Below are 13,030 nucleotides of genomic sequence, written 5' to 3'. Positions count from 1 at the left end.
AGGAAGGAAGGAAGGAAGGAAGGAAGGAAGGAAGGAAGGAAGGAAGGAAGGAAGGAAGGAAGGAAGGAAGGAAGAAAACGAAGGCAATGTTCTCATATATACAAAATCACAGGGGGTAGTTTTTGTTCACTTGTTTCAAAAAGTACACTGACGAATATAAACTTTGTTTTTAATTTCGAACACCTCTTTGGGGAAGCACTAAAGTCAGTTTAGAAATGATGCTAGCAGCTGTGAATTATAAACCTACCATTACCCTCCCAAATAACAATAAAAATTTAAAATTATTGAGAGCACTTTATTCATAAAGCTACAAATCAGTAGAACCTCAAATTTTTTGAGGGATAACTATTAGAATAGGAAGAGCTTTCTTTAATTTAATGGGGCGCCTCTAACTTAATGTGCTTTCCCCCCAATTATAAACAGTTCCAGAACCAAATGAGTACACAAGGCATCAAAACTGCTACTTCAAATAAAAGGTTTCCCAATAGCTAGTTGTTATTTGATCTAAAGCCTAACCAAAAAAAGGTAATAAAATAGTAATCTCATACTAAAATAATTTTAGATTTTACTTGAATGGTGGCTATGATTAAAAAATCTAGTCTAACTTACCATAAAATATCTTACAATATTTTAAAGAAACTTCTCCATATTAAAAAATAACAAGTTATATCTTCCCTTGTTTTTCCCAAGTCTCTTAGCAACAGATATATAATCTTTAAAACTAAAATACTAAAAACTTATCATTCCAAATTAAAGCTGCTTACCATGATACCACCATTTTGTTTTCTTTGGATTCTTGTTACATGTTCGCACATAAAAAGAATTATCTGGTGGTCGTCTCTGAAATAAAGAAGAGTTTAAATTGGTAAGAAATGATAAAGTAGTAAAACTAAGAGGGAGATAGTTTTAATAAAAGCTTAAGCAAAATTATTACAGAAAGCATTAAAAAACAACACAAACACTGGTAGTGTAGCTGAAAGAATAAAAACTATAAATATATTCTGGGAAATGTAGGCTCTTGACACCTAAATTTTTTTTTAAAAAAAGGGAATGTGTGTATGGTATGGGTTAGACTCGAGTGGGATCATTAAAGAATGACTATCAATCAAAAATGGCAGCAGTAAGTTGTAAATAATTTTGGTTTCATTTATCGTGTTATCTCCCTAGAAATAATTTAATAATTACTTTTGTGAGCTAATTAAAACAGAAAACTGTACCTAACTAGGTTTGTCTGAAGAACTATAGCAACTTATAAACCTCCATAAAGAAGTATTATTTTGCCATAATCTAGTACCATCAAGAACACACCAGAGGATTCCATTTCTTAACAATATGTAAGAAGAAATAGGAAAAACCATGTATTGGCAGTTCTGCTATACACTGTCTTTTCTGCTATACATATGCCTTGACTAAAACAATATAAAAAACATATGGCAGTTCTGCAAGGGAGCTACATCAGAAACAGTGATGACAACGACTCTGAACACAGATTATGAAAGAGATTTTTCCTGAAAACTGTTGGATACTGACAGACACAAGAAATATGTGACTCTCTACAAAGATTTGAAAACATGTCAAATTTATATTTAAACTACCGATGGAAGGTTTATAGATGGTAGATATCCTCATCCCGTGCTCTCCTTTTTGCTTACTTACAGAACTATTCTCACTGATAATTTGATTATTTTTTTCCTATCCTTGAATATTTTGTGGCGCTTAGACAAGGTATCTTTTCTGACTCAACTATTCAGCAAAGCTAATGAAGATGAGAGATTAAAGGAATCCTTTCCTCTACCTTAGGCTAATCAAAAGAAGTTGATTTGGTAAGACATCATTTAAGGAAGGTCCAACTAGAAAGCAATGGTGAGTAGGACTACCTAGGGAACAGGAAGAAAAATAGTCACTTGGCACTTCTAAAACTCATATACATAACTATCATCTTAGGTGAGCTTCATAATGCCCTTAAGAGTTGATACTAATAGTAATTTCATTTAACAAAACATAACATTAGAGCACAAGACGTTGAACTATCCAAAATCACCCTGTTAATACAATTTGAAAAAAACTCCTGAAAAATTAATATTATGAAATTAGAAGCCTGATTGCTTCAGAGATATTCCTCTATTGTTTGTCCTGCAATGTCAAACCTGTGTACATGTGGAATAATCACTACTACTACAGCAAATAAATTCACAAACTCATCTACATATTGATTTAGAGTCATCAAAAATCATGAAATCATCCCAAGAATCATCAAAAAAACACTCATTTACTTAAGTCAAGAATATAACCAAACCGGTAAGTGATTACAGAGATATGGTTCTTAGAAAAATAAACCAACTATACAAACAGGAAGTATTACCAAATTGTTTTAGTAATGGAAAATAAGCTGGAAGGTTTAGACAATGTTAAGTTTATTATAAGGGCAATGAGAGTAAAGGGTAGATTACTGAACGGTTCCTGGTCTCAATATTAGAAATTATCTTTAATCTGCTGAAATCTACTGACACACTAGATTTAAATGCCTTCAGGTCAGGGAACCATTCCTGACTGTGTAAAAGGAAATTGGAATAAAAGAATAAAGTCCTAAATACCTATAGCGAAAATTAAAATTAACGAGTTAACTACTAAAGTACAGCCCATGGAAGCATGTCTACCACAGAAGAAAATTTACCCGTTTTAACAGCAAAGCTTTTAGGTGGGTATTTAACAGACCTTTTAAAGCTTATTTTACGCTAGATCTGAATGCTGAAACAAGTTTCCTCTTCATCTTTGTAACCTAGCACTTATCACAGTAAAAAATAGTGCATAGGAGGTACCTAATAAATGTTTGTTGAATTTTATCATATTTCACAGAAATTCTGACTGCCAGAATATCTTGGTTTCTGACTTCCAGATTATCTTGGTTAAACGCATTATACAATAATTCTATTAAAAATATAGTTTATCAGGGCTGGCCAATTAGCTAAGCTGGTTACAGTGTGGGGCTGATAAAACCAAAGTCCAGGGTTCAATCCTTGTACTGGCCAGCTCCCACCTCCCCCCAATGTATATAGTTTATCAATAATTTAAATTGAATGACTAGTCTTATACTTAAGTATGTAAGAAACACTAGTAGCAGACAACATATAAGTGAGGGAATAGTGAGGGTTAGAAAAGAATAAAGGATGTATATAAAGAACAGTAATTGTCTAGTTTTTAATAGCAAATCATTACATTTCAATGCAAAAAAAAGCTAATAATCATAAGACGCATGCAAGAGTTATGTGTAAATATCACTGGTGTTCATCTATTAATAGCTTTTCTTATTAAATCCTGTAGTTACTACCTCACCTTTCTAGAGTCATTAAGCATAAGAGGAATGTAGAAGCCTTTGTAACTGTAAATTGGTCTCCCCTATACATAAAAGTTTGAAACTATGGGTGTGTTGGGGTAGGTGAGAGGAGAAAATATGGAAGCAATGAATGAGACTTGTTTCCAAAGCCGTTGGGGTCAACAAAAGCTCAATTACAGCTTTAAAATGCAGCTTAGAAAAACCAAAAGCAAAGGGAAACTGAAGTTAAAAAGTGATATTAACATTAAATATATGTACCCTATTTCATCTAAGATGTACATTTTTTCTGTACATTTTAATATTCCTGAATAGGGATGTGTGGCTTATAATTAATGGTATGTCATAGTTTAATTGCTAGAAGATTCTTCTTTCTTAAATGGTACATAAAATTGCATATTAAGGATTCTTAATCCTACAACTTAAAAAAATATAACTTAACCAATTATTTCCCATGCTTATTTGGACAAAATCTGTTTTGCTTGTTTTTTAAATCTAACACTAAGAAACATCTTATGGAAGTAACATTCCAAGAAACTCAGTTTGTGAGACAGTGGCTTAGAGTGTTAGACTCTAAATAAGCTATCATTTTAATATGAACTACTATCTTAAAAGTTCTCTAGGGTTGGCTGGTTAGCTCAGTTGGTTAGAGCATGGTATTAGGTTAAGGTCAAGGTTCAGATACCCATAACGGCCAGCTGCCAGAAAAAAAAAGTTCCCTAAATATGAATTTAATAAAGATGGCAGCCATTTCAATTTGGAGAACAGTGAAAAAAACTGCTAAACACACATACATACACACACACAGAGCTCCCTAATTTCTAGGGCATTTTGTTCCTCCTTTAAGCAGAATACAAAAGGAAACTCTTATGGAGAAGAGAGTCTTTAAAATACAGAAACATATGAATATAGTACTATACTAACCCTCAAAGAGAAATGTCAAGAGGGCCAGAAATGCAGAGATACAGATACCTTTTAAAGGGTATCCTAAATTTAACTCGTGATAAATTGGTCCTCCTATTCCAACCTAATCAGAAGCAGAGCTTCCTGGGAAATCTCCTAAAAGAGGCTGATAAGGTGGGAACTGGCAAAGCGTAGAAGGGATGTATGATGCTTGTTTCTGGGGCTTTCCATTGTGAAACCTAGAAGTAAGAACTTCTTGTACACTTTTGCCCCGTGTATTCTTATGGAAATAAAATTCAGATTACTTGAGAACGTGTACAAATTTCCTGTTTAAAAAATATAAAACAGTAAGTCTGACTTCTAGCCAATTTAACATTTAAAACTTCTATTTGGAATGAAAAAATATCAAAATTTTCTAGTTTATTACTAAACATGACATTCCCTACAATTTAAAAATAAAAAGCATTAAGTTCTTCCTTTAAATAAAAAAAAATTTTATGATAAAATTATTTACCTAAACTGAAAGAAGAGATATTACCTGGAATGATTCTGAAAAGTCCTACCTTTTCTTTGCAGCTGGAAAGCATGCTAATAATGCTAAGACAAACTGATTGGACTGAGAGCGCTGGGGACCAGTCTTCTGTTAGAATGGATAAACAGATATGACCATTGCTATAAACATGAGGATGAACAGGAATATTTTCACCAGTAAACATGACCTAAGAAAGAATAAAATTCCATTAACACTCAAATATTCTCTATTACCAAAAACTAAAATATTCTCCACATTTAATAAGTATTGATTTTTTAAAAAACAAAATAAAAACAAACCAAAATCAGTGCCAGGAACAAGATAAACAAGTATTTATTTGTCTATTTTCATTAACTCAGTAAATATCAGTTTCACTGAATGAATGAATAACCACGTAGTAGGGGGAAAAACTTCGATTGTCTTATATTTCAGTTACTTCTCATAAATTACCTTTAAAATTTATAAATTACTATGTATTTTTTCCACTAGCGAAAGACAGCCGCACTTATAAAAATAGTTTTTTCAAATTCTACTCTTTGCTCTCTGCATATAAAAATCAAATACACTAAAATTCCAAAGTTATTGAATATTGAGATAATATGAATTACATAAGGTAGCAACCCCTTATCACCTGTAGCAATGCTAGCACCTGAGATGCTATATGCACAGGGGAATAACTACCACATATTCCATCTCCTTTAAACTTACACATCCATTATGATGGGCACAAATTATTAGCTATTAATCAGCAAATAACTATAAGTGCCTAGACAAAAAACAAAGGTTGACTGAGATTCTCCCAATTACTTGCTGTTTTTCTCTGCCTTTCCTTTTACTCAATTCTTCTAACACTGTTTTTCCTTTCTCCATCTTGCCTCAGCACTGTTTTGAATGGTAATAAGTCTATCATTTCCTTTCTTTGCCCTAATAATTAAAAAAATACCCTAACATTAGTGTTTCTTAAACTTATCTACCTAATCATCTGAACAGGCACGATAATAAATTCATAAACCCTGAGGAATCTGTAAACACAGTCCAGAGAGAAGTCTCAAGGAAAGCAGAGGTCAAATGTTTAAGAATGTTTATATAAATATGCTTACTCCAGAATAATTTATTTTTTTACACAAAAAACGTAACTGACTTAACCCACCAATTTTTACTTAATCTGTAGTTTAGCAGGTATTCCTAATTCCTGACCTCACCATAAAAAAAAAAAAAAAAATCACCTGAGGAGCCGGTTGAAAATATAAATTCAGGAGTCCTACTTTTACAGATTCTGATTCATTGCTTATGATGAGATTTTTATAAAGCTCATCAGATATTAATTAATAGTTCCCAAACCAGACTTACAGTACCTCTCTCAGCTCTGCAAACTGCCTCCTATCTGAGTATAGCAGAATACCAGTAAGGAAAAATCCTGCCTTAAGTTATAACATAAACTGATGAAATATATACATTGCTCTACGCATACTCATTTTTCTTTTTATAGAGCAGAAAAGAGAGCCAGTGAAATACGTATGGTCAGAGTAAGGTATGCCATAGTTAAATATGGATTATGTTATGAGAAAGTACCATAAGCTAATATTTTGTAGATATTTTAAATATCTAGCTACAAATCTGACTTTGCTAACATTTTACAAATATTTACATTTCAACAAAGCCGTCTTTTACACAAGTAGGAGTCCTCTAATACTTCAAATATACTAACATATGGAACTCATTTTCTTGGCTGAAACTAATATAAGGCAGCAAAAGGAATTTTTTCCCCAAAGGAATGATTTTCCATACTTGCATATATTTCTTTTCTATTTTTTTTCTTTAATTTCTGACCATCCACCCTCCATTCCCACTAAAAAAAAAAAAAAAAAAAAGCTAAAATAAAGCTGAAAAATAAAAGTGTCAAAATAAGAGAAATCAAGTTACCTGTCCTAACCAATCATAGAAGACCCACTAAAAGGACTTTTGACTTTGGAACAGGCATTCTAAGTATGTCACTTATCTAAATTACATCTATCAGTGCTAGTGCCCTTTACATCACTTTTTGCTTAAAAAGAAAGTGCTGCTCTGAAAAAGGAAATAAGTACTTAAATAAATGGTCTTGAAGTTCCACATTTTGAGTCTATCCACATTGTTTTTTAATGAAGTTTAATTTTTTATATACGTGAACTATATTATATCGATGCACTTGATTTCCTCACAATGTGTTATATATGTCTAGAATGGGAATTTACAAGTTTCACAGAATATGCATCTGCTTTGGAGTATTCATTTTGCCACAAAAAGTCATTTGACCAGTAGGATATTTTCATTAAGAATACAAACAATGCCCAAGAGTTTAGTCCCTGGCCACAATTGTTTTTTAAAGGATATTTTTTTCCAGCAAGGTCAAATAGATTAGTGCTCTGAAAGTGCCAAAAAGTGAAGAATTGCCAAGTTATCTTCCTTGGCAAAAAAGGGTATCAGCAACCATCAAGGAAAATACAGACAGCCAGATACAAAGGTTATCACGACATGCTTTGTCTAGCCAATCTACAAAGTAGAAGGAAAGCAGTATTCTTCTTGGAGAGAAATGGTTATAAACTAAATCACTTGGCCTGAGAGCCAAGATGTACACATGAACTGAAAGGAAATCAGGAATGAATAGAAAGAAAAGAGATGTGTGGCAGTAGAAGACATTTCCAGCAGAAGCAGCAAACATTCTATAAGCAGAGAAGAGAACCAGAAATCAGAAGACAGAAACAGCTCTGAAGGTGGAGGGGACTGAAATAAAAATAAATCAGATCTCAAAGCCCTTAAATAAAAAAGCAGGGGCTTTTAAACATGCTGCATGCAGGGCAAAGGCAGCCAGTCTGAAACTTTTAGCAACCAAAAACAGGGGAATTCATTATTTGCACATATTACAGATAACCCCTAGGGCCTAACCTGCCAGATACAGAATTTTAGAAGTTTGTCTAAACATGGAAAGGCTGAGTTTAACATGCCAGAGGTGAATTCCTGAAATAAAAGAAAAAAATTTTTTCAACAGTTTATTCACATAAAAGGCTGCTAAGCACAGTTTCCAGTTAGTTCTAATGTAAACTTTGCTACTCTGGTTCTCTGCATGTTATGGAAAGAGTAATTTAGGCAATGTTTCTTCAAGCACATAGTGTTACCCATCCTCATTTATTTAAAACTCAGTACAAGACAAAGGAGGAAATGCACATTTCAGTATTTTTAATGCAGCCAAATAAGTTCTGAAAGCTCAAGAGATTACTGTTTCTAAAGTTAGAACAAAAACAAAAACAAAAAAACTGGAGTCCCGAGTAGCTGATAAAACTATCTAGAACTGATGAGACAAGACGACAAAAAACAATGTATTTGAGACCACAGGAACTTTACTAACTTATTCAGATTGAAACTAGTTATATAGATTAAAAAGTTAACAACTGGAGACTATATACATTCCCCATTGCATAAACCACAGTTAGATGGAATCATAAAATTCTGAACAAGATATTTGATGGCAATAAAGCTACAATTTTAGAAAAGAATCTTAGACCTAATACACATGAATTATGTTTGAAGTTCTGAGTCTACATTACAAAGCAGTCCTCAGACGTCTAAATTTTCAAACATCTCCCTGTCAGTCTGGCTCATTTTCAAGAGCAGGTGAGAGCTAAGAGAGAACTATGTTCAGGATACCTTTAACTTTGGAGGTAAGTATGCATACCCCACATCCAAGCAAAATTTTAAGCAGGCCAACCTCTGGGTAACTTTTGGGTACTGTTTCTGTAATGTCTTTCATAAAACTACTAAAATCTAAAATCTAAAAGCCACCATGTGATAAAAACCTAGAAAAAGAATGAATACCACTCAAATTTAATATAGTCTGAGAACAGTTCAATCTGATTGTTACCAACACTTACATTAATTGAATGAAAACTGATCAATAATTGAAACTAGACCTGTAATTGTACACTTCTATACGTTCACATAGTTTACTAAAACCTCTGCATTATTTTTAAGAACAAAATAAAGGATGACAATTAGGTAACTTTCTAACAAGAAATTCAAGAATTTCTAAACTTCAGGCTTGATATTGAAAGACCTCAGAATACTGATTATCTTACCACAAAGAAGGCACACTACTGTGTTCAGACTAGTGGTCCAGAGACAGAAAGTCAGTCACTAAATATGGTGTCGAGCAGGGTCAGAACACAGTATACGCACAAGGAACAGTACAAAACAGGTTATAATTATAAAAGCCAATCTACGATATGGATACCACAGTCTCTCACGGGACAATATGACGAAACATTTTCTCTGGTTAAAATTATAAGTAAAGGTTGGCCAGTTAGCTCAGATGGTTAGAGTGTGGTGCTCACTGATAACACCAAGATCAAGGGTTCAGATCCCCGTACTGGCCAGCCAAAAAATAAAATAAAATAAAATAAAACTATAAGCAGATGACAGTACCTAATGAGCAACTACAAAAACTGAACATACAAGCAGAGGGTTTATTGTTCTAATAAAAATGAAATCAGATATCTACTTATGTATAATATATGATATACACAGTCTAGCATAAGTGGTAAATATTTGACAAAAATGACCAGGGGTTGGAATTTTTAAAAAGTTTTCAATTCAATTTTCCCCTTGTAGTCCTCTACTATGTATCAGCAGCATCAATATTAGTAGTTTTCCTTGGTACTCCATAATTACCACTATGTTGCAGCTATATATGTAGTGCAAAGACAAAATTCTTTTTGTTTTTTATTTTGGCAGCTGACTGGTACAGGGATCGAACCCTGTGTCGGGTCCTCTGCCGGCCGACCCAAACAGCCCTAGCCTCGTTCCTTTTGGTGGGCGAGCGAATGGCCCAGATTTCTCTTTCCCTCCGGTCCCTGTTGGGAGGAGATGGGGGAAGAGAGCCGTGAAGAGAGGTGAGCACAGCTGCCGGCCCCAACCAGCCCGTTAAAGGACACTCAGACGTTTTGGGGTTCTGTCGAGCAGTTCTGTTTATTATCACACAAGCACTTGCTTTTAAAGGCAAATGGGGAAGGGAAGTTTTTTACATCCTCCAATCAGCTTAAACGTTACGAGAGCATGCACCCTGTCTCAATGCCTAGCTATTGCAATCACGCAGTGTTCATAAGCGCGGAAGCGCGTATTTGGCCAATAAGGGATGAGGCAAGGTTCCTGCAGACACTCCCACCCTACTTCCTCCCAGCGCCATCTTAGGCTGCCACGTTAATGCACCCTTGTGGGCCCATAATGGCGCTGCTTGTAATGTCACTTAAGGCGGCATTAGTTTTTAAGGCCCGACAACCCTGGACCTTGGTGTTCTCAGCACCACGTTCCAACCAACTGAGCTAACCGGCCAGCCCCATGCAAAGACACAATTCTTGGACACAATGAAACTAAGGTTGGATTCCCTCTGATGGTAACCATTCTGTCCTCTTTAGACCCTGAATTCTTCTATCCTACCAGTTTTCTCCTTTATCTTCTCTCTGCTTCGCCCTGAAGGCTTAATGAATAGGGTTCACTGTTCACCTACTCTTTGTCAGTTATTCTAGATGCTACACAATTTAAGGCAATAAAAATTATTATTCAAGACTTTGGAAAGCTTGACCACCATCATATGAGAGAGCAAAAAGAATCAGACCAGGAATAAAAGAAAGGATGAGTACACCATGAAAACAGGTTCTAGATCTCTGCAATAAAGGAATTTTGAGCAACAGAAAAGAAGGGTCTATGTTAAGAGAGCACAAATAGGAAAGGAGAATGAAGGGATGAAGGGAAAAGCGATTACTCTTTTGCCCCAGTACTTATATAGCTTTATTTTTATTTTTTGACCAGTAAGAGGATCACAACCCTTGGCACGGTATGGTCTGCACCATGCTCAGCCAGTGAGTGCACAGTGTGGTCTGTACCACGCTCAGCCAGTGAGTGCACCGGCCATCCCTATATAGGAGCCGAACCCGCGGCCTCGGCACGCTACCAGTGCCACACTCTCCCGAGTGAGCCACAAGGCCGGCCCCTTACATAGCTTTATAATTAAGGCAAATGTACTTTCAGCACGGCTCGTAGCATCAACATGGTTTCAGGATCAAACAAAATGTCCCTTCCTCTCTAAAATAAATATTTTCCCTCCTATTTGTAAAAAACCTAAAATCTCTTCGACAAAAATTAGAGTCGAAAAGCTTAAAAAACAAGTATAATTAGGATGTTTACAAGGTAATAAAGATGCATTTCAGACGTTTCACTTATATAGAATGTTTTGATAGAGGAAGTAAGTACAAATAGTGGCTACCTGAAGGAAAGGAAGAGCTCCTAATGTGAGGTAGAAAGGAAAAGAAGCAAAAGAGTATAGACACTAAGCTTGAGAACTTCAGTTTTGATGGAGTCTAACCATGCCTCCCATGCCTATGAGATAAATTTCCAATTCCTTCACATTGCAAGACCCTCTTTCATCAGGCTCCCAAATATCCTTCCACTCTCATCTCCTGCCAGATCTCTCCATGTATCTACACATAAAACTACAAGAGCACATGCTCACAAATCTCAGAAGAGCTGAGTCCTTTCATTCCCTGCCCCACACATTTCATATAAACTCTTCTTGTCCTTTAAGGCCCAGTTCAACCAGTTCAAATAGGTTTTTCTTTTCTCCCTTAGTCTATTCCAAATTGGTCACTTGCTTTCCCTTTAACTCCCAAAGCATACAATTCATAATTTATTGTCCTTCCAGTTGCACAGACCAAAAACTGTGAGAGCTTTCTTGACTACTCTCCTTCATTCATACTCCACAACAATCCATCAGCAAATCCTGTTGACCCAACATTTAAAATAAGTCCAAAATATGACCATTTCCCATAATCTCCACTGCTATCCTTTTGGTACAAGTCACCACCATCTCTCACCTGGATTACTGTAATAGCAAATCTAGTCTCCCTGTATCTTTGCACCCTCAACAGTCTATGTGCCACTAAAAAGCCAGATTGTTCCTTTTAATTTTAAATAGGATCATGTTATTCCCTTGCTCAAAACCTTCCAAAGCCTTGCCCATCTCACTCAGAAAGTCAGAATTCTTACAATGGGCTAGAAATAGCCTATACAATCTGTGATGGACCCTCCAGTCCAAATTATCTTTCAAACCTATACCCTACAACTCCTCCTCTTGCTTATATGCCACTTCAGTGCCTTTACATTTTTTTCTTCACCTGTTCTTTTTCTCAATTCTTTCACATAGCTTACTCACTCACCTCTTTTAGATCTCTCCTCCAATGTCATTTTCTCAGTGAATCCTTTCCTGACCACCTACCCAATACTTCAACACCCTCAACCCTCTTCTCTACATTTTTTCCCATCATCTTCCATACTATTTGTATTATTGTTTATTGTCTGTCTTTCCCTGCAAAGATGCAAACTCCACATAAGTAGGATTTTTTGTTGTTACAGTTTTGGTCACCACTGAATCACCAGAACCTAGCACAGTGTCTGTCCCTCTAAAAGAAATACGTCCCCTCCTATTTCTAATACCTAAAATTTGGGGCTGGCCGGTTAGCTCAGTTGGGAGAGTGTGGTACTGGTAACACCAAGGTCACAGGTTTGGATCCCCATACCAGCCAGCCACCAAAACAAAACAAAACACACACACACAAAAAAAAATATCTAAAATTTCTTCAACAAAAATTAGAGTTAAAAACCTTAAAAACAACTATAACTGGGACATTTATAAGGTAATATAGATGCATCTCAAATTTGTTTCACTCAAATAGATATGTGCTCAGTAAATACTTACAGAACAAATGAATAAATTTCTACCTATCCAAATACTAAACAGATTATAAGCTATTTAAAGGCAGGCCTAAAGCCTCTTTAATCTCTCTAATCTCTCCCATCTCTCAAGTACAAAGAACAGTATTTGGTAGATAATATGTACTCAATATATATGTTGAATTAGCCAAGCATTTACCTACATCCTAGGATAGGAAAATAGAATATATAAAGAAAGATATTAGAGGAAAACAGTGATAAAAAGGTGCCTCATATTTGTTCCCATATTAACCGAAAAACTTCTTATTACCGTTCCTTCTTTTAAAGTAAACAATACCAGCCAGCCACCAAAAACTAAAAAATTTTTAAAAAAATTTTAAAAATGACTGTTTTAGATATACTTCACTGTAAGGTGAAATACAACATGAGAAATTAATTATCATCAAAAGGAGAAAAAACAGAGCAAACTATAAAGGTATGTAATGGCCTGACAAATCTCATTTACAGGT

General features: G+C 35.0%; 1 protein-coding gene across 2 annotated transcripts in view; it reads right to left on the bottom strand.

Moving 5' to 3' along the window:
- Positions 1 to 13,030, bottom strand: part of UBE2W (ubiquitin-conjugating enzyme E2W (putative)) — a 64,342-nt gene that overhangs the window by 16,796 nt on the left and 34,516 nt on the right. Inside the window, exons 4-5 of one of the 2 annotated variants that reach the window (XM_008578914.1) lie at positions 4,798 to 4,953; positions 765 to 840 (exon numbers count right to left, since the gene is read on the bottom strand). In XM_008578914.1, the coding sequence (XP_008577136.1) occupies positions 765 to 840; positions 4,798 to 4,953 (232 nt within the window). The remainder of the gene's footprint in view (positions 1 to 764; positions 841 to 4,797; positions 4,954 to 13,030) is intronic. The other variant, XM_008578908.1, reaches the window with a different exon arrangement.

Source organism: Galeopterus variegatus, unplaced genomic scaffold (genome assembly GCF_000696425.1).
Source record: "Galeopterus variegatus unplaced genomic scaffold, G_variegatus-3.0.2 Scaffold78, whole genome shotgun sequence".
NCBI classification, from domain to species: Eukaryota; Metazoa; Chordata; class Mammalia; order Dermoptera; family Cynocephalidae; genus Galeopterus; species Galeopterus variegatus.
This window is presented reverse-complemented; position numbering and strand designations above follow the sequence as displayed.